Below are 24,325 nucleotides of genomic sequence, written 5' to 3'. Positions count from 1 at the left end.
GTTTGGCCAGCCCTCGGCTGCTCCTGGTAACTCGTTTCACAGCCCTGCAGCTGTTTTTAACTCATTTCAATGAAGCTGCCAGGTTAACCCTTTGGTGGGCCCTAGGCAAACTCCTGAGCTGAAGATGAGATGTTTATATTACTTTTTTCACTCAATAATTATATTGTGTAACATAAGCACAGCTGGACCCCTTCTTCACCCAGGAACCTAGGCACGCGCCTAGTTTGCTTCTGCGTTAATCTCTGGACGCTGCCTTAGGTTTTGCTCGCACCTCAAGGCGCACAAGCCCCGCCCCCGGGTCTCCCCGGGACCCCAGTGACGTGACGGCACTGAAGGGCGGGGCCAGGCGGGGTCTCCCACACCCGCCCCAGGGGCCGCACGGCGGGGATGCTGAGGCCCCACCCCCCGGCGTGCAGAGCAGTGCCGGAAGCGGAAGGTGCCGGGGCGGAAGTGGCTGTGCGCGGTGCATGGCGGGCCGGCGGCGGGCGTTGCGGAGTCGGGGCTGAATGAAACGGCGGCGGGCGCGGGCCGCGGAGCGCTGGGAGCCGCCGGGGCAGGGGCAGGGGGCGGCGCCGCCATGGCCTTCTGCAAGATCCCGCCGCGCTGGCTGCGCTGCCCCCGGCGGGGGCAGCCGGTGGCAGGTGAGCGGGGCGTGCCGGCCCGGCCCGGCCCGGCCCGGCCCGGGGGCTGCGGGGTCCGGTGGCGTGTCCCGCCTCTGCCGCGGGGGCGAAGGGAGACGAGCTGCCCAGTGTGGGGCACTCCGCCCTGCCGGGTGCCCCCGGCCGCAGGCCCTCGGGCTTGGCAGTCGGGTACCTCTGGGGTCAGCACCACCTCCTTCCCCGCTCTGCCCTAGGCACGTGCCCCTTGGCCTCCCCTCCCTTCCCTTCCTTGGGCCTCCTGGGGCCTCTTTCTCAACCCCCTGCTTCTCAGCATCCCTCACACTTGTGCATACGGCTCGGCACCTGGTCTCCACAGGCCAGGTGGACCTGGTGGCTAGGTGCTGTCCCTGTGTCTCTATGATCACTGGCTGTTTCTGGCGTGAGGGCAGAAATCCTCCCCCCTGGTTTTCAGTCTCCAGCAGTGACCTGGGTCATGTGTGACAAGTTCACATTCTGCACCGGGAGCAAATGTGTGTCAGGCCAGGCAGAGCTGGGAAGCATCCCTGCCAGCAGCCTGAAGGAGTGGATTTGGTACTCCGGGTACATCTTGTGTTACATTATGATACAGTGATATAATTAAGCATGCATTAAATAACAATGCTATCATCTAGTATATCTATTTTTGTTTTTGAAGTGAGGTGCTGTTAAATTCTGACAAGTTACATAGGGGCCCCATGAGTTTATAAAGGTTGAGAACTGCTGCTTTAGAGTGAACACCAGCGCAAATATAGGCATGTCGCATCTTACACGGGGGGTTACATTCTGAAGGCAGCATGTAAAGCGAAAATCGTGTATAGTGAAATCACATATTACCATGCCAGTGGTGACTGCCTCTGCTTCCAAAACCTCCCGCCGTCACGGAGCTGTGCTTAGAGCTGTGCGGCCGGCGGCAGCGGTGCAGCGCGGGGTGGTGGTGGGGATGGCTGTGCGCTGCCCGGCCACCGCCACGCCCGGCAGCTGGCCACACAGCTCTGGGTGCGGCTCCATGGTGGCGGTGGGAGGTTTCGGAGGCAGAGGCAGTCACCGCTGGCAGCGTGGTAGTGGCCAGGCCTCCAGGTAAGCGGCAATGCCGTGTGCAGACTCAAGCCCTGCCCCACCTCCCCACCTGCATATAGTTGAATTCACGCAAGTTAAATGCGCGTATGATGCAACATGCCTGTATATTTGTTTAGTTTTTCCACACTGTACTCTGACTGCTTTCTTTAGATCCTTGTGGCTCAAGAGACCTACCAATCTCTTCTGCCAGATTTCTTTTTGGCATCAGAAACCTCTCAAAATTTGTCACTTAGTTTTGTTGGTTTACTTACCCTCTGATTCTTCGTTTGTACAAAATGTGTGTGCCTCATAGATGCTTTTATTTTGAGGTACCCAGGCCACTTCTAAGGATGTTAGAAGTACACCGATACATTGGTCTGATGTGGGATCAGCACTGACGTAAAGAAAATTTTCTGTATCGGAAATCGGCCCAATGTGGCTGATAACTTGTCCAGTAAATGCCTGTGCATGCACACAGCTACAGCTCAGCACGTAGGCAGTGAGCAGCAGAGCCACCAGCATGAAGAGCTGCATGCAGCTGGTAAGTCTGGTGTGGTGGAAAGGGAAGGAACATGGAGGCGCAGATCAAGGCCCCCATGGTGAGGGAGTCCCTTGCATTGGCCCCCGTGGGGTCGGGGCAGGGGCTGCCTGGCTGGGGTGGGTATGGGGCGCAGGAAGGAGAGTGAAGTGTGCAGCTCACGTTGCTGTTTGTGGCTTGTCCAGTGCTCGTCTGGTAGCTCCCACCTCTGCTGCCGCTCGTTCGGGAGGGCACAGGGAGGCAGGACGTGTGCCCCTGATCTGCATGGGGCAGGGCGGGCTGGGGCCAGGCTTTTCCCAGCTGGGCAGATCCGAGGGCACATCCCCCCCCAATGCCCTCCCGGATGAGTAGTGGGAACAGTGGCCGGAGCTGCCAGATGAGCCGTGCGCAGTGGCAGGAGCCGCCCCCCCCAACGAGCTGTGCCTCCATCCTATGCCGACCCCAGCCCACAGCTAGAGCCTTCCCTGTGCCGTGCAGATCTGGGTGGCACACACCCCACCCCTGCGGATGAGCCACTTGTGGCTCTCTCTCATGCCTGTCCCTGCCCCGGCTGGTCAGCATGTGCACCAGCTCCATTCCCTCCCTCACCACAGGGGCCTTGATATGCCATCCCCCCACTCCCCACACACACACCCCTTCCACCACACCAGACTTATCAGCTTCAAGCTGAAGAGCTGTGTATCGAAAATTGGATTGGTATCATAGGATTCGTAGATGTTGGGGTCGGAAGGAACCTCAGTAGGTCATCGAGTCTGACCCCCTGCCCTGGGCAGGAAAGAACTTTGGGGTCTGCTAGGAGCTTGTCCAGCCTCCTCTTGAAGACCCCCAAGGTAGGGGACAGTATCACCTCCCTTGGAAACCCATTCCAGATTCTGGCAACCCTTACTGTGAAGAATTTCTTTCTAATGTCCAACCTAAATCTGCTGTCTGTCAATTTTGGCCATTGTTCCTAGTTACTCTAGAGGGTGCCCTAGTAAATAGAGCATCTCCTATTCCGTGCTGCCCTCCCCTGATGAATTTATAGGCAGCCACAAGATCACCTCTCAGCCTTCTCTTGCAAAGGCTGAAGAGATCTAGGTCCCTCAGTCTCTCGTTGTAGGTCCTTGCCTGCAGGCCTCTGACCATATGAGTGGCCCTCCTCTAAGCCCTCTCAAGGTTCTCCACATCCCTCTTGAAGTGCATCTGCTAATGCATGAGAAAGTGTGGTTAGCCTTGTTGATCACTTTGTCACATTGATGACTTAGGTTCATCTTGGAGTCAACCATGACGCCAAGATCCCTTTCTGCTGCTGTGCTGCTGGGAAGGTCATCCCTCAGCCTGTAAGTGTGTTGGTAGTTCTTTTTGCCCAGGTGCAGCACTTTGCGCTTGTCTTTGTTGAACTGCATCCTATTTTGTTCTGCTCTTTTTTCCAGCCTGTCCAGATCCGCCTCGATCTGTTTCCTACCCTCTGGTGTGTTAACTTTGCCCCATAATTTGATATCATCTGCAGACTCGGACAGGGTGCTCTCCATGCCCTCATCCAAGTCACTGATGAAGACATTGAATAGCACCAGTCCGAGGACCAAGCCTTGCGGGACTCCACGGCCCACATCTTTCCAGGTCGATATCGACCCGTCCACCACCACTCTCTGCATGCAACCCCTAAGCCAATTTGCCACCCTCCTGGTCGTGTAATCATCTACTTCACAGCCTGTCAGTTTGTTTATGAGAACAGAATGAGATACCATATCAAAGGCCTTCTTAAAGTCTAGTTAAATGACATCTACCTCAGCATCTGCATCTAAGCATTTTGTGACCTGGTCATAAAAAGAAACAAGATTAGTCAGGCAGAATGAACTCATACTGATTTCCTTTCAGCATTATTTCCTCTGCTGGGCTTCCACAAATGTGATCCTTAATGATTTTTTCCAGAGTTTTCCCAAGGATTTAGATGAGACTAATTGGCCTATAGTTTCCTGGTCCCTTCCTCCTCCCCTTCTTGAAAATAGGGACCACATAGGCTCTTTTCCAGTCCTCTGGGACCTGACCAGAGCACCATGAATGCTTGAACAGACGTGCCAGCGGCTCTGCCATGACATTGGCCAATTTCTTCAGCACCCTTGGATGAAGTTCATCCAGACCTGCTGATTTGAACACATCCAGCCCCTCCAAGTGCCCTTTCACTAAGTCTGCGCTAACAGTTGGTGGGCTGTTGTCCCTCCTGTGTCTGTCTGATCCAAATGTGAGATGAGATGTGTTTTTGTCCGTGTCTAGGAATACAGATGCAAAGAACTCATTGAAGAGCTTAGCTTTGTCCCCCCTCTCTGTCACCAGTTGCCCTAGTTTGTCCTGTAGGGGTCTTATGCTACCCTATGCTTTTCCTTTACTCCCTGTATACCTGAAGAAGGACTTTTTTGTTGTTCTTAATTTTTGTCGCCAGCCTAAGTTCTAATCCTGCTTTGGCCTTCCTAACTGATTTCCCTGCAAGTGCGAGCCAGGGAGGTATCCTCCTTCTTGGTAGCTACCCCTTGTTTCCACAGTCTGTATACCTCTTTCTTTGCCTTTTGAGCTTTCCTGGACTTCCCTGTTCAGCCAAGAGGGCTTCTTGGCTTCTTTGCCTCCTTTTATGCGCAATGGGATTGTCTCCTCCTACGCCTGTAGGATTGCTCCCTTAAGGAATGACCACCCTTCCTGGACCCCCATTTCGCCAATGTTCTTGAGCTTTAATGCCTCACTAATTAATCTCCTGAGCACACTGAAGTTAGCTTTTCTGAAGTCTAGCACTTCAGCCCTGCTGGTTAGTTTACCCACCCTTTGCTAGATAGTGAATTCAGTCAATCAATGGCCACTATCCCCTAAGTTACCTTGTACCTGCAGATTCCCCACCAGATCATCCCCTGTAGCTAACACCAAGTCCAGCAAGGCATTTCCCCTAGTGGGATTGTATACCTCCTGTGTTAGGAGGAGGTCCTGTATGCTGGTTAAGAATTTTTGTGAGCCGTTAGATTTGGCTGACTGCTCCTCCCAGCAGCTGTTAGGTTAGTTTAGGTCACCCATGACAACCATATGGCCTCTGAGAGCTGCCTGGCCTGTGGGCCTCTGGAGAATTCCAGGTCAAGCTCATCCTCCTGGTGTGGTTATCTATAGTAGACCCCCACTACCAAGTGGCTTTCTCCCCGACCCCCTTGTATCTTGACCCACAGTACCTCGGTTTGGCCCTCTGTTCCCATCTTGATTATAGAGGATGCATATTGTTTAACATAGAGAGCAACGCGCCCCCCTTTTTTTCCCCACTCTATGCCATCTGTACAACCTGTAACCCTCAATGCCTACTGCCCGATCATGCGTAGGGTCCCACCAAGTTTCAGTTAGTCCAACCAGGTTGAAGTTGTTTCTTGCAAGCAGCAATGTAAGTTCCTCCTGCTTGTTCCCCATGCTGCCAGCATTAGTGTAGAGACTTTTAAGCCCCCCGATGGGTGCCTTTGGTACCCCCCTCCCCTGATGTCTATCGGGCCCCTTAGTGCTTACCTGGGCTGATCCAGTGCATTGCTTGTGCCTTGCTGATGCAAGGTTCTCCTTATCCTCTGCTTCCCTGTCCCCTGACGAACCTAGGATGCCTCTCTTATGGCAATATGGATCATGGTATCGGCCGATATGCTTCCTTAAAAATCAGCTATTGGTATCGGCCACAAAAATCTCTATTGGTGCACCCCTAAAGGAGGTTTCTTTATCTTCATGTTGGAACTGGTTTGACTATATATCCTAATATTATTGAAATCTCCCTTTCTAAAGCTTAGTAAATGGCAAAGGGTGACTATTTTCCTTGTGGTGGTTAACCCTTCGTATATTGTTGTCAGTATCACTTAGTGGCACAGCTGCCATTGTTGAATTAACAGTTTTGCTTCATTTAAAATTACTACATTAAAAATGGCATATTTTTTCATGTGCTGTAAAACTAGGTGTTGCAAGAACAGAAACTGCAAAAGTGGAGATATTGTTTTCTTAAGCTTTGACTCATTGTTTTATTTGGCAGGAGAGTTTCTTAGGGTAGACGTGATCTCTTTATTAGACCACCTGAGTAGTAGTACTCAGAAGTTTGCCTGTCTGCGTCCTTAGATCACCACGGCTACAACCAAAAAACATTGTTTTATTTGAAATGCAAAAATCTAGAACTCTTGGTTCCAAAATGATACCTTTTATTAGACCAACTGAGAAATTGCAAAAATATATCTTTTTTTCTGCAAGCTTTCAGGTTCATGCACCCTTCATCAGGCTCAGGGAAAGTTCAAGATGGTAAAAAGTCCCCATATGTAGGAAATAAACTTCATTTTTGCAGAGGAAGCAGAAGCTGGAAAACTGTTCTTCTGGGTCCATGAGAGTCTCTCTGTGAGCTTGCTCTTTGTTTTGTAGATCAAGCAGGATTTCTTTCCTGATGGTGTCAGATGGCAGGCAGGGAGGTGTAGAAACCCTTTTTGTTTGCAGTGAAGTTTATAATCCACATTGTTTTATTTGGGCATTTTATACATGGGCACTTGAAATTTTCTATGACAAACTATCCTTTTGTCTTGTTATTTATGGTATAAATGTGTGTGTGATGCTGCATGCCTCAGTTTCCCTGAGTAATGTGTACATGGGGAAAGAAGAGGTTAATTGTGTTTGGAAGCAGTCCTGTGGAGTGTTGTGCTTAAGTACTGAGAGTAATGGGCTGTCAGACAAACCATGAACCAGTCTGCAGATGTTGGTACAAGCTGTTGCACCTGAAGCCTGGGAGGCAACTGAGAGAAGAGAGAGGTAGTTTGCCATGTTAGTCTGAAGTCAATCAGAAGGCAAAGTGGATATGCCTCTTTATTGACTAACTAAATAAGATATAAGGTGGGGGGAGAGAGAGGACAGCACACAAGTTTCTGTGACCCCAAGTTTACTTCATCAGATGCTGTGAAAGGACAGCATAAAGCAGAGTATAAAGTGTAGTGAGTGATTAGAATACAGTAGGTAGGAAAGTGCGGGGATGGGGGGGGGCGGTGCTATGAGAGGTATACAGGAAAATAACCCATAAGAAAAATGGTGTCATAAAAGATAATCTGAGTTATGGGATAAGAATCATAGTCCCTGTTTAAACCATACTTAATACAGTCTAGTTTGTGGATGATGTCTTGTTCCACAGTTTCCCATTGAAACTGGTTTTTAAAATTTTTCTGCCTAAGAACAACAGTCCTGAGGTCAGCAATGGAGTGTCCAGGGAGGTTAGTGTTCTGCCACAGGTGTTTTGTCTTTCTGCATCTCATGTCAGATTAGTGTTCATCAGGGATCTGGGTTTTCCGTTTCCCACGGAAAAACGGAGAAAACCACGGATTCCCTGTTTTTCTGGAAGAAACATGGATTTCTCTTTTTAGCAGAGAAATCCGCAGATTCTCCACTTTTGCAAAGAGCTCTTGCAGGCTGGCACAGCTCCAGCCTGCAGGAGCCAATTACAAAAAGGGCGAGAAACCCCCAGCCCTGGCCGGAGGGGGAGGGCAGGGCCTGAGCCTCTGAGGCAGCCAAGGCCGGGCTCAGGTTCAGACTTGCCCTTTGCCCCCGGAGTATGGAGGTAAGTGGGGCTGTGGGGCAGGGCTGGGGAAGATAGTTGGGGGCTGAGGGAGCAGGGTTGCTGCTGGCCCTAGGCGGCACATCGCAGCTGGGAGCAGGGCCAGGGGGTGAGGGTAGGGGTGCCCCTCTGTGGGGGCTTTGTGGGAAAGCGATGCTGGGCGCAGTGTGGTAGTGCCTGCCATGTGCAGGCCACGCACATGCCGCCCAGCCGCCTGCCCGGGGGAGGGGGAGATGGAGGCTGGCATACGGCCAGAGCACAGCTCTGTGGCTGACACTGCAGCCAGGGTGAGGGATTTGGGGGGGGGGGGGAGGGGCTTGCACATGGCGCTGCCGCTTACCTGAAGCCCGTGATGGTGGTGATGGCCGCTGCCTCCAGAACCTCCCGCTGCCGCTGTGGAGCTGTGCTCGGAGCTGTGTGGCTGGCGGCAGAGGTGCAGGGTGGTGGGGCTGGGAATGGCTGTGTGCTGCCCGGCCACCGCCACCCCTCACCGCTGGCCGCACAGCTCCAAGCATGTCTCCGCGGCAGCAAGTTTTGAATGGAGCAGCTGTCACCACTGGCACGGGTGGCCGCTGCTGCTTGCCTGTGGGGCTGCCCGTGGCAGTGGTGGGAGGGGGCAGGGTGGGGTGGTGGTGGCTGCATGCAGGGTGGGGGGGCTTTGTGGGCAAGCGCTGCCACAGTGGAGCCATGCCCTTCACCCCTGGATCCTAGAGGTAAGTGGGGCTTGGAGTCTGTGGGGCAGGGCTGGGGAAGATGGTTGGGGGCTGAGGGAGTGGGGGTGCTGCCAGCCCTAGGCGGCACATTGCAGCTGGGAGCAGGGCCAGGGGGTGAGGGCAGGGGTGCCCGTCTGCGGGGGCCTTCCACCACACCAGTCGCATAAGGGTGAATTTTAGAGGTTCGCTGATGCATCGGTCCAGTAGTGGATCGGTACCAATATTAAGAAAATTGGCTGTATTGGAAATTGGCCTGAAGTGGCCGATAATTTGGCTAATAAATGCCCGTGTGTGCATACAGCTGCCGCACAGCACACAGGCATCGAGAATGATCTAAAATAGGCTCTGACAGTCCACATGAATTCTCTTAATAGGCATCATCATCAGTAATAAAAGCTCCAAAGGCCTGGTTGTGACCTTAGTGACATGTAGTTTCTTAATGCGGCCCCTGCCCCCCCCCTTTTTTTTTTCCTATCAGTGTGTTTACATGGGTAAAATTGATATAACTCCTCTTCCTGGCTTACAAGGAGATTACTACCTTGGTTAAGTTATGTCTACTTTAGGAGGCCTTTTTTTGCATGTATGGGGTACTAGAAATCTACCTTCAAAGAGTACTTAAGGTTCTGCGTAATTTAATAATACTTTTGCAGGAATGATTTATATTCATCCTGGGCAAATGGAGTTTTAAAATGTAGTATAAAGGTCATGTAATAAATAACTGCGAGATTAGGTGAATTCAGAAATATTGTAAAACGTTCTTCTTTGACTAAGTCTTTCTATTATAACAAGGATATGAATTGCAGTACCAAACCCTAACAAGTTATGCAAGCTTAAAGAAATGTCACGGGTAACAATGAGAGTGATATTTATTCGCAATCTTTTAATACTGTTTTTTAAATCTAATTAAATATTAGGGATGCACTGATAAGGATTTTCTTGGCTGATACTGATAACCAATTATTAACTAGCCATATCAGCTGATAACAATCTGATAACCGACATTTAATAATAATAATGCAGGACATTTTAAATTACTGACAAACCTTTTTTTGTTTGTTTTGCATTTACAACACACACATAGATGGATAGACTTTTTGTGTTCCTGCTTCTAGAAACATTTTGTAGCAAAACACACATAAATTAACTTTAAAATGTTTACTTTTAAAATTGTAGTTTGCAGTATAAACTTTATACATTATATAATGATTCACTTGACAGCAAAGTCATTATAAAACTCAATATTAAACTAGTTTTACAAAAATTAACCCAACAAGGCCAGAAAAAACAGCATAATCATAATTTTGGCTTCAAAATAAACCTGTGAGAAATGCAGGTCAAGACGTAAAAAATTACAAACGAAAAATGTTGAGGTACAGTTTGTAGTAGTAGATGCCATTGTAATAATAAAATTATTTAAACTTTTTAGCGTAGCAAGTGGGTGAGTAGAAAGTTTTTCTTAACAAAAAGCAACATTTCCACTTTTTCACACATCAGTCGGTTCCTCTTCTCATCCACAGCATGTGAAGATGTGCTGATCAGCTGTTCGTTCTCAACACTGCTGCAGGGGGCAGAGGGAGACTTCCATGTAGCTTCAGCCAAAATGGGGAAATTGGCCTTTGCTGCTCTCCCAGTATTTCAGTTTTTCTGCACTTCTTGGAAGTGTGGGCTCACTCAGATAGCTTTGTTTCTGAACTGTTACACTGCTGTTTAACTTTGTTTCTACCCCAGAGGTACTTTCCTTCAATATCTCATCATACATTGAACACAGGGAGCTCGGTTTTGTAGTGCTGTCACCTGCTTCCTTTGATTTCATTGTGGTGGGTTCTATCTATTCTGTGTCATTCCTACTGGCTTGCATTTTTTTCCAGGTGTGTCGCCAACATTTCTGTAGCCAGCAGCTTTTTGCATTTCAGTAAAGTACCTGTCCTTGTATCTTGGATCCAGCAGTGTTGCAGTGCTGTAGAGAGGTTTTGATTCAATTTCAGCAAAGCATGTTTCCATAGCTTCCAGCAAAGTAACTTCCATAGCTTTAATTCCATGGTCTGAATCTGTAACTTCGCTCAAAAGCCTTTTAAGTCCACAGTGGATGGGATGACATCAGAAGTAGAGGCCAAGGATGAACTCAGTTCGTGTCTTAGTTCTTCAAAAGATGCTAGAATTTTTACTATTGGGGGAGCAACTTTAATTGTGGGAGCATCTTCTTTCAAAAGATGCTAGCACTTTAATTATCACTACTTTTTTCCATCAGCCCCCCACTGAGGTATAGTGAGAGTTGCAGGGATTTAATAGTCAGCTGCATATATATATAAAATATGCTCCAAGTGTACATTTCTGCTTCAAAAGGCTTTGCAGCATGTAGTAAGCGCTATTATGCCTTGTCTGTACATCCTGCTGTAACCTTGTGGAAGGCATTCCAAGCTCAGTCTGCACCCTTTGAAGATGAGAATAGGCCAACATGTTTGAAATGCCCATTGATTTTTCATCCAATAGCCAATACATCAGACATGGTGCACTGTGATAACACTCCTTTGTTCACAGCGACCTGGAGTGTATGTGCTACACAAGGTAAATTTGGCAAACTGGAGTCTTGCATCGCCATTGCTTTGTTTCTTGTGTTATCCCTAATAATGGCATGAACTTTTGTCTGTAGGATTTTCCATGCTGCAAACATCTTATCAAATGCCATTGAAATAGCATCAGCCGTATGGGAACCGCTGAACTCCTGGGCCTGTAGTAGTGCCCTCTGTAAATTGTAGTCTTCTCTTGGGAAGAGATGGTCTCCACCTCTGGGAAGAGATGGTCTCCACCTCTCTCCCCTAGGGAGGAGGCTCTTCTCAGCCAGACTGGCTGACCTGCTCCACCGGGCTTTAAACTAAGCCCGCTGGGGGACAGGGGGACTACCGCTACTGCTGGCCCGCTGAGCAATCCTTGCAAAGCCAGCAGATCATGGCACTCAAGGGAGCCCACCCCAGCCCCAGCCCTGGTGAAATCTGTGGGCAAGGAAGGAGCCCCCCAGGGGGCACTTGCCTGCCTGTACACTAATGCCAGGAGCTTGGGGAATAAGCAGGAGGAGCTCATCCTCCTGCTCAGTCCAAACAATTACGATGTCATAGGGATAACGGAGACCTGGTGGGACTCCACCCATGACTGGACCACAGGGATAGATGGCTATACCCTGTACAGGAGGGATCATGTAGAGAAAAGGGGCGGGGGTGTAGCTCTCTATGTTAAGGAAAGCTACGCGTCCCTGCAAGCCGATATTGGCGACCAGGGTGGACGGCTGGAGACCCTCTGGGTTAAAATCCGTGGGGAACACGGCACAGGGGACACAATGGTGGGAGTCTATTACAGACCTCCCACCCAAAGTCCTGAGCTAGACCAGGAGTTTGCCCAGGAACTGGCTGAGGCAGCTTGTTCCAGGACCATGGTTGTCATGGGTGACTTCAATTACCCAGACATCTCGTGGGAGGATCGCTCAGCAAAATCTGAGCGGTTGCAGAGCTTCCTCTCGTGCGTGGATGACCTCTACCTGACTCAAGAAGTCTATGGGCCAATGAGAGGCAAAGCGCTGCTCGACCTGGTGCTGGCTACTGGAGATGACCTAGTTGGTGACCTAGTGATCGATGGGAAGCTGGGTGACAGCGACCACGAGCTGATCACCTTCACCATCCGCCGAAAAGCTGGCAAGTCAGTCAGCAACACGGAAGTCCTTGACTTCAGGAAAGCCGACTTTGACAAGCTCAGGAGGCTTGTCAGTGAGGCCCTAAGGGACTGTGACCACAGGGAGAGGGGAGTTCAAGAAGAGTGGTTGCTCCTCAAGGGAGCGATCCTCAATGCACAAACTAAGTCTATTCCATCTCGGAGGAAAGGCAGCAAGAGGGCACAGCAGCCCCCCTGGCTCTCCAGGGACCTAGCAGACCTCCTGAGGCTAAAAAGAAAGGCCTACAAAGGATGGAGGATGGGAGTCACCTCCAAGGAGGATTATTCTGCACTGGTCCGGTCCTGTAGGGAGCAGACCAGGAAAGCCAAGGCTGCAACTGAACTCCAGCTAGCTTTGAGCATCAAGGACAATAAAAAGTCCTTTTTCAGATATGTGGGGAGCCAGAGGAAAAGCAGGGGCAACGTTGGACCCCTGCTGAACCAGATGGGGCAACTGACAACTGACGCCCAGGAAAAAGCCAACCTATTAAATAGGTACTTTGCGTCGGTCTTTCATCATCCCCATGGGATGCCCATGCCCGCTACTGGGCCGGGAAGTCCGGGTGAGGGTGATCCCCTGCCCTCCATTAATGCTGACTTCGTGAAGGAACATCTTGAGAAGCTGGATACCTTCAAGTCAGCCGGCCCTGACAATCTTCACCCCAGGGTACTCAAGGAGCTGGCGAGCATCATAGCCCAGCCTCTAGCGCGGATCTTTGAAAACTCTTGGCGCTCTGGTGTAGTGCCCGAAGACTGGAAGAAGGCCAATGTGGTGCCTATCTTCAAGAAAGGGAGGAAAGTGGATCCGGCTAACTATAGGCCCATCAGCCTGACTTCTATCCCGTGGAAGATCTTAGAAAAGTTTATTAAGGAGGCCATCCTTAATGGACTGGCCGACGCCAACATCTTAAGGGATAGCCAGCACGGGTTTGTTGCGGGTAGGTCTTGCTTGACCAATCTCATTTCCTTCTACGACCAGGTGACCTATCACCTGGACAAGGGAGATGAGATTGATGTCATATATCTTGACTTCAAAAAAGCCTTCGATCTGGTGTCCCATGATCGTCTCTTGGAGAAACTGGCCAATTGTCGCCTTGGGTCCTCCACGATCCACTGGCTGGAAAATTGGCTCCGGGGTCGGACCCAGAGGGTAGTAATTGATGGAAGTCACTCATCGTGGTGTCCTGTGACCAGTGGGGTCCCCCAGGGCTCTGTCCTTGGACCCATACTGTTCAACATCTTCATTAATGATGTGGACACTGGAGTCAGAAGCGGACTGGCCAAGTTTGCCGATGACACCAAACTTTGGAGCAAAGCATCCACATCAGAAGACAGGCGGATGATCCAGGCTGACCTGGACAGGCTCAGCAAGTGGGCGGATGAGAATCTGATGGTGTTCAACGCCGATAAATGCAAGGTTCTTCACCTTGGGGGAAAAAAAACCCGCAGTATCCTTATAGGCTCGGCAGTGCTATGTTGGCTAGCACTATGCAAGAAAGAGACTTGGGGGTCATCATTGACCACAAGATGAACATGAGCCTGCAATGCGATGCTGCGGCTAGTAAAGCGACCAAAACGCTGGCTTGCATCCATAGATGCTTCTCAAGCAAATCCCGGGACGTCATTCTCCCCCTGTACTCGGCCTTAGTGAGGCCGCAGCTGGAGTAATGCGTCCAGTTTTGGGCCCCACAATTCAAAAAGGTTGTGGAGAAGCTTGAGAGAGTCCAGAGAAGAGCCACGCGCATGATCAGAGGTCAGGGAAGCAGACCCTACGATGACAGGCTGAGAGCCCTGGGGCTCTTTAGCCTGGAAAAGCACAGGCTCAGGGGTGATCTGATGGCCACCTACAAGTTTATCAGGGGTGACCACCAGTATCTGGGGGAATGTTTGTTCACCAGAGCGCCCCAAGGGATGACGAGGTCGAATGGTCACAAACTACTACAAGATCGTTTCAGGCTGGACATAAGGAAGAATTTCTTTACTGTCCGAGCCCCCAAGGTCTGGAACAGCCTGCCACCGGAGGTTGTTCAAGCGCCTTCATTGAACACCTTCAAGATGAAACTGGATGCTTATCTTGCTGGGATCCTATGACCCCAGCTGACTTCCTGCCCTTTGGGCGGGGGGCTGGACTTGATGATCTTCTGAGGTCCCTTCCAGCCCTAATGTCTATGAAATCTATGAAATCTAGTTTACGTCTGTCCACTGTGCGGTTAAACTCGGCGTTGACATAAGTAACGCATCAGAGCTCCTAATAGCACTTGTAAAGCTAAGTCATGATACACGATCATCCTCAGCCAGCATCTGTATGCATTGTAAAACAACACTGTACAGTTCAGGCAGCACAGTCTCAGTCATAAACTTTCTGCTGGGCAGCGTGTAATGAGGCTCCAGGCATTCAGTCAGACGGTGGAATCAGAGTATCTGAGAGCTGCTCTAATTAAAATGCCCAGAGACCACGCAGCTCTGGGCAGTCTCAGGCTTGGGCAGCAGCCCCAAGTCTGAAGAGTAGGGGCTGCAAGTGGTACAAAGCACACTTGCTTGTGCTCTGGCCAGGAGTGAGGGGGGTGGAAGGACCCTGCTGCAAACGGGGCATGGGGGGGAGGGTGGATTGGGGAAAGACCCTGCTGCACCAAGCACGGTGGGGGAGGAAGCTGCTGCCTCTGCCTTAGCCCCTCCAGGCTCTGCCCCCAGACACCGTGGGTTGAATCACACTTGCCCCGGCTTTTCCTTTTATTGGTGTGAATCCAATAACCAACCAATGTATTGGTGCACCTCTATTAAATATAATAAAACAGTATAATGATGCAAGTAAGGGAATAAAATTAGGCACTTGCTGATGATTACTGAGGAATAATGCAATGTGTTTGACTTCTGAAGAACAGTATCTGTGTGTGTGTGTGTGTATACATATATAATGTGCCATATGAACATATATGTGTGTGTGTGTGTGTGTGTGTGTGTGTGTGTGTTTATAACAATCCCCCCATCCTCCCCCCAAAAACAAACCAACCGTATTTTAACAGCTCGTATGAAGTTTTTTCCTTGACTGGAACCAGGTACACACCAACACAGTACTCCTTTGAAATCTGAAGCGAGCTCTGGTGCTTGTTTTGCTCCCCAGGTTCAGATACTCAGGGCTTTAGGTGCCTAATTGCAGTGGGAATGGGAAAAGGCAATGGGAGCCATGTACCTACCTCTTTATCAAGTTTTAATCCTTCCTCTTTTGTCTGGGTATAGCAGAGCAAGAACTGATTAGAATGGGTTGTCATTCTGTGGCCCACAGGCCAGATTTGGCTGGCAGGTCCTGCACCAGGAAATTGTCAGCATCTTCTATCATATATTCACACAGTTGCAGTGGGCCTGTGGGCGGTCCCTGGGCTCTGTCTGCCTTTGCCGCATTAAGCCACGCCAGATCCATAAGCAGCGGCCAGGCTGATTCATGGGAGGAAAAAACTCACGCTGCAGCGAATCAAAGGCTGAGGACAGACGCGCTGCTTGATTCGGGCTTGGGTGGCTTGTCCTGCGGCAGCGCCCAGCACAGGCAGTGTCTGTTTTAATGTGGGATTGCCATTTAAGCCACTTTTGATGGGAATCCGGATTCCTCAGCCATGCATGAAGCCAGGCATCATCCCATATAGCACAACACATATTTTGGCTCTGGGTAAAAACAAACTAGAAACTTTATTCACAGGCTCAGGGCCCCTGGCTGGATCCTTCTGTTTGTGTTTGAATCAAAACCAACTATAACTTCACTGGAATGAGTTAAAACTGGTTTGCTGGGCTGTGAATTAGGAGTTCTGTTACCAGGAGTAGCTGATAGGCAGCAGTGTAGCAGAAGAAAGGCCAGCTTGCTGAGTGGAACAACAAGGCCAGTAAAAAAAGGAGAGAGGGTTGTTAATACCCACAGAACAAAGAGTATAGAAGTGATTATTCCCCTCTGTTTGGCACTGGTGAGGCCACATCTGGAGTACTGTGTTGAGTTTTGGGCCTCCCACTACAAAGGGATGTAGACAAATTGGAGAGAGTCCAACTGAGGGCAATGGAAATAGTTACATGGCTGAAGCACATGACTTTTGAGGAGAGGCTGAGGGAACTGGGCTTATTTCCAAGAGAAGACTGGCGGGGAAGTGGTGAAGATTAAATAACAACCTTCAACTACCTGAAGGGTAGTTACAAAGAAGATGGAGCTAGACTGTTTTTGGGGGTGGCAGATGACAAAACAAGAAGCAATGGTTTCACATTGCAGCAAGGAAAGTTTAGGTTACATATGAGTAAAAACTTTCTCACTAGGAAGGTAGTAAAGTACTTGAATCAGCTACCGAGAAAGGTTGTGGAATTGCCTTTCTTAGAGGTTTTTAGACCCAGCTAAACAAAGCACTGGCTGTGATGATCTAGCTGGGTATGGTCCTTCTTTGAGCAGGGGGTTGGACTAAAATGGCCTCCTGAAGTCCCTTCCAACCCTGGTCTTCTATGATTCCAGCAGCAGGGGAGGTGACCTCAAGGGACCTATTACCTGCCTCGTTCAGTTTATTCTTTCTGCCACAGCAGAGAAGGCATCCTAAGAGTCCTAGTGGCTGTCTTTTTCTGTCTAATCCTTTCATAACTTCAGCTGATTGCAGGGGAGATGTGAGGGTGCAGTCCATGTTGGGGCATTGGTTGCAAATAGCATCTTGCAGTAACAGAAAGTTGCCAACCCTGAACTAGATTACATGTCAGTTTCACAATTGCCCCAATGTTCCCCTATAGTGTTGGTGAAAACTTCAGTTGGGTTGGTTTACTTTGTTATATTTGGAGAAAGTTTCTATACGTAAGAGCAGGCAAGCATTGGCATTATTGGCTGGGAAAGAGGGGCAAAAATTAGTAGCCGAGAGGTTAACCTAGTATTAGGAGGGTCTGTGCTGGGAAGAGGAAAAGAGGAAGAGTATTCCTTCTTACTTCTGGCAGCCAGAGAAAGTTGATTGGGCACCTGCTGGCTAGACACTGTGAAAAATGGAACCCTTGAGTAAAATGCAAGCATAGTACCTTGTATCTCAGCAGGCGCTATTGTCCTGTTTGTCAGCAGCTGAAACAGGAGCTTGGCTTCTCATCAGGGTGTTGCCTGTGGACAGTGCCTAATCAGTTAGTCTAATTATCTGGCTAAATTGTTTCTGGTTAATTTTCCAAGTCCTGCAAATAAGGAAATGGGTGATTTTGCTTTGGCAATGGGAATGACAGGTGAGGATGATAGTTACACAAGGATCTTTGGGTACATGTCTAATCTTACTAGATGTAAATAGTTGGTCTAATGAAAGATATCACATCTACCCAAAGAACTTTGTCTGCCTATATCCTTAGACCAACATGGCTACAACCAACAATCCTAAAGCATGGATGATAGTTACAGCACTTGAAAATATACCAGGTGTTTTCCAAAAGATAGAGAAGAAATGCCCTTGCACTAAGGAGTTTGCTTTAATGCAAAATGTAGCACTCTTGTGTTAGTATCTGCAGACTTACACCTGGGAAAGGAGTTTAGAAGTTACAGAAGTAGGAGGGAGAGGACACAACATGTAACAAGATGAAGGAGTGTATAAGATTGGGGCAGGGTATAGTCTTGCATATAAAGAGGTGAGGAAATAGCACAGAGAACACCAGGAGAGAATGTGGTGTGACTGATGGAAAGAAGAATGGAATGGAATTAGGAAGGGAAAATATCTAATAAAATCAAGTGATACATTGAATTAAAACTTGAGATGCTTTCTAATTGTTTGATAGCATGTTTAATTTAAATAGACTACACAAACTGTATAGCTGTTTCTTTTGGTTGCAGATGAATGATTTTGGGAGAGCATGGTAGCACAGTTTTCATGCCAGTTAGTTTGTTTAATGATGGCGCCGACCCATTGAAGAAATTTCCAAGTTCTTTGTCTAACTGACTTTCCTTTTGTTTTCCTCTCCTTTTCCTAAAAGTTGCGTATTTTGTAAATGCATAAGATTTTGTTATAATTCGAGGACATATTGAGTCTCATAGTGCTAGTTTAATTTATACTGTTGTACATGGAAAAGAGCATGCAGCTTCTACTGGTATGTGACGAAAATACCTCCAGTGGTTATTTGCATAGTTTCTCTCAAAAACTTTCATATGCATAGAAGTTAATGAGATGATATCCCTTTTTGGCTCCATAACTTGTGCCAGTGGATGTTTCTTCTTTTCTGAGGATTCCATACATGCACTCAACTGAAATACATATTTTTTTCTTTGAAGTAACAGAATTTAAGGGTTTTATTATATGAACTGTCTTGATAAAGAAACAATATTTCAGGAAAAATGGGAGAGGTCATTGGAACATCAAAGAACTGCACATACTCATTTGTATGAAACCATTCTAAAACTTTTCATGCTGTGTGAGAACTGATCGATGCCGTAGAGTCTGTTGCTCATGGCATGCATTACATACTTCAGTGATCATATGTTTTGATGAATAGTATTGTATTCAACATATTTTCTCTTTCTCCATTCGGTTCAGCCTATCCCGTGGGCATGCTTGACCCCATGTAGATAAGAGCATCATGTACTTCTAAAGAGAAAACAAGTTTTAGGAGACAAAATAAAATATTTTAAAATTTATTAGGTAAACTTTCCCCAGATGTGGTATACTATCTAGAGCAGTAGTTCTCAACTCGGATGCTGCATTACGAGCATTTCTGCCTCTGCCATGACCAGGGACAAGTGCCCCATGTGCCTTGTGCACAGTCAGATGGAAGGAGCGGCAGTATGCTTGTGTCCTTATTCTGCATTAGGGTTTTCTGATAAAGCTAAAGCATGAAGGAGAGCCTGTTCATGCCACAGTCCTTCCTAGTCTGCCTCCTTCCCTGCAAACTCCTCCTGAAGAGTCACCTAGGACAATTCTACCTGCTCTTTACATCTGTTCCTGGGAGATGCTGTGCAGGGTCATACTGGCAAGAGCTGTGGCAAAAGCAGTGTCCTGCAGGCTTTAGTCTTATCAGGTAATCCTAACGAAGCAGGATTGCAAGTGTATGCCATAGCCCTTTCCAGTCTGGCTATGGATAAGGCACGTGGGGCTCTTCACCTGGTGGCAGCAGCATCCTGGTTAAGAAGCACTGAAGTAAGTTGAGCACTGTTAGAGGTACTGCATTTTCTATTGTAAAAGTTTCAAGCTGGGAGGTGACAGGGTGTTGACTTTTTTTTCTTTTAGATAAATTATTAACTGCATTCTGGATTAGCAGTAACCAGCAATGTTGGAAAAAAATGGTGACACTGTACTACGTAACTAAATCTGAAAAAAACTTTTCAGGCCAGTCTTTAATAGTCTTTTAGAAACAGTTTCTATAAGTAAGCCTTCTGTGTTCCACTGTAGATCAGTGGTTTTTCACCTTTTTAGATTCCAGGCACCCTTCCATAACTTGCTTGAATTTCTTTCTTCAGTGTATGCCCCAGAAGTTGAGACCATGCTTTCCTTCTCATCCTATCCCTTAAATCTATAAATAATAGAATGGTATTAAATAAATAAATGTTGAAAATTGATGTAAATCTATTCCATCTGTTTCATTTTCCAATTTTTTTCTTATTATCCATAGACAACTATGATCTACCATGACTACTTGGTGTTACCCTTAGTATCAGCATCATTGGGAGGTTTTTTTACATCAGCCACACAATTAATGTGGCAGAGTACAGTTTTTGAGTTAAGGTTTGGTCAAACATGTTTTTTTGATCCACTGGTAGATCTTGGAGCCTCTTGGACTTGATCCAAGGCTGGGGTGGGGGGCTGAGTGCCCTCATGCGAGGGAGGGGAGGGAAGGGGTGGGGGTTGATTGACTGTGGTGAGGGACAGTGCCACAGAGGCAGGAACAGGGGTAAGTTGAATGGGTCTCTGGCCAGGTGGGACTTACGTGCTGTGGGGAGGTGTGCCTCCAAATAATTTTTTCTCCCTCTGCCTTTGTCTGCGACCCCGCTTCCCTCCCCACAGACTTTGCTGAGTGGGAGGTGGGGTGCATGGTAGATTTTGGACTGCTTTTAAATGCCAGAGATGGTCTACTTAAAAAGGCTGGAGACCACTGTTGTAGGATATGCACAAGCAAAGAGTTTGGGTGCCCATTTTTCTGCCAGTTCAAAATTAACTTGACTTTTTACATGTTATATCAGTATCTAGAGATGAAAATTATAAGAATTACTTGGCTGTAGTGCTTATTTTAAAAATTATTCATTTTATGCCCCTAGATACTTTTTACCATATTTATGTTTCTTTTTTAATATTTTAAAATGCATTTCTTAAATACACATATGAATTCTTAAGGGTCAGCTGGGGCCAGCTTTCTGGATATCCTCTTCCCCCCCCCCCCCCCCCCCCCCCCCCCCCGCTTTTCTTTTTTTCTGTATTTCCAAACTGGGATTTATGTAATGTATTTTCTTACTTTAGCATAATTAAACAATTGCTACTTCGTACAGGTCCTTTTGTATATATATTATCTGAAATCTACTAAAACTTTAAAAAGACAGATGTTAGTAATCTTTTATGAAAGCCATGACAGTCCTGCTGAGCCTGAATGAACAATAAAGTAAAGCACTTATAAATTTAAAAAAAATAAGGCTCCAGGCAGTAGTTATTGACACTTATTAAAAAGAGGCTTTGTTAAGTCCTGAACTTACTAAAAAGTAAATCTTTTCAAAATTAGGAACATTCGGTAAGGATGCTGAAAGTTGCTGTTCCATAATGTTTGTGGGGAGATCTCTCCTACAGTGAAGTTCTATAATGAAAAGAGCGGATAGTAAATGGATACTTAATGCTGTCTTACTCCACTAGGGCTGCCTTTGGCAAGTTATACACAGGGGAACTATTGAAACTGACACACACAAACTTACAGTTGAAAATCATATCTTTTTACTGACTGTGCTGAATGTAAAGGCTTTGGTTATTTGCTTTAAATTGTAGTTAATGAGCTTAAATCAAACTAAGAGGCAGTTAGACACTTGAAAACATACTAACCTAACACTTTTTATTGAAATTCCATATGAGCTTAACTAAAAAATAATGTAGTTTTTATGATATGTTATCACCAGAGCGCCTCAAGGGATAACAAGGACCAATGGTCATAAACTCCTCCAAGACCATTTTGGGCTGGACATAAGGAAAAATTTCTTTACTGTTCGAGCTCCCAAGACCTGGAATAGACTCCCTTCGGAAGTGGTGCAGGCACCTACTCTGCACTCATTCAAGAAATGTTTGGATGCTTATCTTGCTGGGATCTTTTGACCCCAGCGGACTTCCTGCCCCTGGGGCAGGGGGGTTGGACTTGATGATCTTCAAGGTTCCTTCCAGCCCTAACATCTATGAAATCTATAATTAAAAGCTAAATAATGCCAAGTAAGCAGCTTTGCCTGCATCTCTCCTGAGCTTGTTTTCAAGTAAGGGTGGACTTAAGCTACAAGTAGAACATATTTAAAATCACTATATTGCATGTGTGCACATGCATAGATAAATGTCTGTGTATTTAAATATACTATGAAATTTTATTTTGTTATGCAGGAAAATTTTTACCTCTAAAGACAATGTTAGGACCAAGATATGATGATCAAGTTGCTGAAGAAAATCGTTTCCATCCTAGTATGCTGTCCAATTATTTAAAGAGTCTGAAGGTAAAATTAATTTTATAAATATATCCTACCACTTAAATGCAACAATTTTTAATCTTACTATGTTAATGTATTTTTATTTATATGTTTAGCATTCCCTTATTTTTTTCTTCTTCTTTTCTTCATTTTTATAAAGAAAATATAATAGTTGGCTTCTCTCAGGATACTCATAGAAATGTTTTGTCTTGTTAACCTAACATTACAAAAATTTCTGTGGCTAAATCGTTTCACTAGCAAAACTGTGAACTTCCTTTCTTGTGTATGCCCTTTAGTGAACATTAGCATTATTGTCAGCTGAAGACCATTTAAGTTTTGTATATAAAATTGTGTATGTTCTTTTTTGCTAAGTGCTCTTAAATGAAGAATAAAAGGCATTTGGGATCTATTTAGTGTACAGGCAACCCCTGCTTACCATGGTTTTGCTTACTGCAGTTTTGCTATAGTGCCCATTAAAAATACCTACCTGGTTTCACTTACTGCTCAGCGGTTTCGTTATAACGCTCAGTGCGGGGGGTGGGGAGAAGCAGTGGTGACAGTGCTGGAGGTAGCGGCGTTGAGTGAAGCAATGGCCCAGGGTGGGGTGGCAGAATTCCAGGGTCCACTCTAGCACACGGTGCTGCAGTAGGTGGGGAGAAGCAATGGCGAGAAGGAGCGGGCAGGGGGCTGGGCAGCGTAAGCATGGAGCCTAGGCTGGTAGGGCCCGGGGCAGGGTAGCAGGAGCCTGGGGTCTGCTCCGGCATGTGGTGCTGGAGCGGCCAGCGGGCAGGGAGGAGCAGCAGTGGTGAGAAGGGGTGGTGGGGCATGAGCACGGGGCCCAGGCTGGCACCCAGGGCCAGGGCTACAGGAGTGCGGGGCCCAAGGCCAGGGCCAGTGCAAGCCAGTGCTCAAGGACATGTGTGCAGTGTCCCCCGCCCCAGGCCACAGTGGAGCCAGGCCCGCAGAACCCCTCATCCCCGGCCTGCAGCCCATGACCTGTTCCACTCCGGTCACGAACTCACTCGTCGGAGCCCCGCTGCTTGCTGTTAATCCCTGGGTGGGCAGGTCCCCAACTCAAGCCCCACAGGCAGGGCAGCTGGGGCTGCACTGGTGGCCTGTGGGTGCGGGCTGGCAGGGGCCATCACGGCAGTAGAACAGTGAGGTTGGGAGGAGCCGATGCCTTCCCTGGTGGGGGCCCACGCAGTGCCTTGCCGGGAATGGCAGGGCCAGGGCTGTCAGGAGTGCAGGAACAAATTATATTTATTTACATTAAACCCCGTGGGAAAATGGGTTTCGCTTAACGCTGTTTCACTTGGCACTCAGTTTTTCTGGAACCAATTAAGAGCACTAGGTGGGAGTTGCTTGTACAGACTGATTGAAACAACTGTATTATCAAAAGATACCAATACAAGCTGTTAAGATGCACCTGTTGTATCTGCATGACTAGTGATACAGGTGTAGCAAAATGATTCTGTTTGTTTTTTGGCTTTGCTTCATCCAGGCTCAGTTAAAGTGATTTTTAGCTAATTTGTATCTCCATAGGGTCATGCAAATGTCACTGTCAGTGTGTCACAGCTGCCCTGTATTTCCTGAGCAGCCACCCCGATCAACAGCTGCTTCTAAAGCAGCTAAATACACATTTGTCCATACTCATTAAAAACATGAGGGAGATTTGCTCTTGCCCAGTGATAAGAATTGGATTAGAAGGAATTCTAAATTCTTGCCCCTGTTCCAGGAACTGCTTATGTGTTTTGAATTAAAGTAATTGAGTAAAATGCGTGAGCGGTAACTGGAATCCAGAACTCCTCTCTTCCAAGTGAGAGAAGGCTTTGGAAAATGGATTCTCCAGTAGCAAAGAGAATTTGTCATATACAGTTGTTAACTGACTCAAGTCCATTGAAAATTTGTACTCTGGATAACTGATTCACAGTTGATGCTTGGTTTCTGCCTGTCTGTACAGGCTTTCATGTCCATGTGGTTACCCCAGATATGCATGAGAAGTTTTGGGAGAAATTGATCATTCTGGGTGGGGGTTTTTTAAGTGGCAAAATGCTGTTCCTACTGTAGATACTTAGCCATAGTTATTAAAAGAAAGCGATAAGATGCTTCCTGACTAGGACAAAGAAGAACTTTTTCATGTGACCAGTTAGTCCATAATGACTCACTGCAGGGTTTCTTGTCCTCTTTGGTGAAGTATTTTGTAGCAGTTCCTGACAGGTGGGGAATTGGACTATATGGGAAAAATGGACCACTGTCTGAAATGGTATTGTAACTCCTTTCTTGCAATACTACATAATATTTCTCAATAACAGACTGGTGAAACAAGACATCCCCAAGAATAGTTCTTTGATGTATTGTGAGGCTGTTAATAGACGTGCCGACACAGCCATTTTAAAGCCTCCGTGGGCATGTGAGATAAATGGAGGGATAGTATCAACAAAGTAGATGAAGATTGTAATGTTAACATAATGAAAGTGTTAGGTGACTAATATGCACAAGTAATGCTGT

At 47.3% G+C, this 24,325-nt stretch overlaps 1 protein-coding gene across 4 annotated transcripts in view; it reads left to right on the top strand.

Moving 5' to 3' along the window:
* The first annotated feature begins 465 nt into the window (after nucleotides 1–465).
* Nucleotides 466–24,325, top strand: part of RNGTT (RNA guanylyltransferase and 5'-phosphatase) — a 381,871-nt gene continuing 358,011 nt past the window's right edge. For 3 of the 4 annotated variants that reach the window (XM_014600584.3, XM_059731918.1, XM_014600581.3), the window contains exons 1-2: nucleotides 491–641; nucleotides 21,735–21,844. In XM_014600584.3, coding sequence (XP_014456070.2) covers nucleotides 578–641; nucleotides 21,735–21,844 — 174 coding nt within the window. In that variant the 5' untranslated portion in view covers nucleotides 491–577. Of the gene's footprint in view, nucleotides 642–21,734; nucleotides 21,845–24,325 lie in introns of all 4 variants that reach the window. The other variant, XM_059731910.1, reaches the window with a different exon arrangement.

The sequence above is a fragment of the Alligator mississippiensis genome, chromosome 1 (genome assembly GCF_030867095.1).
Source record: "Alligator mississippiensis isolate rAllMis1 chromosome 1, rAllMis1, whole genome shotgun sequence".
NCBI lineage: Eukaryota > Metazoa > Chordata > Crocodylia > Alligatoridae > Alligator > Alligator mississippiensis.
This window is presented reverse-complemented; position numbering and strand designations above follow the sequence as displayed.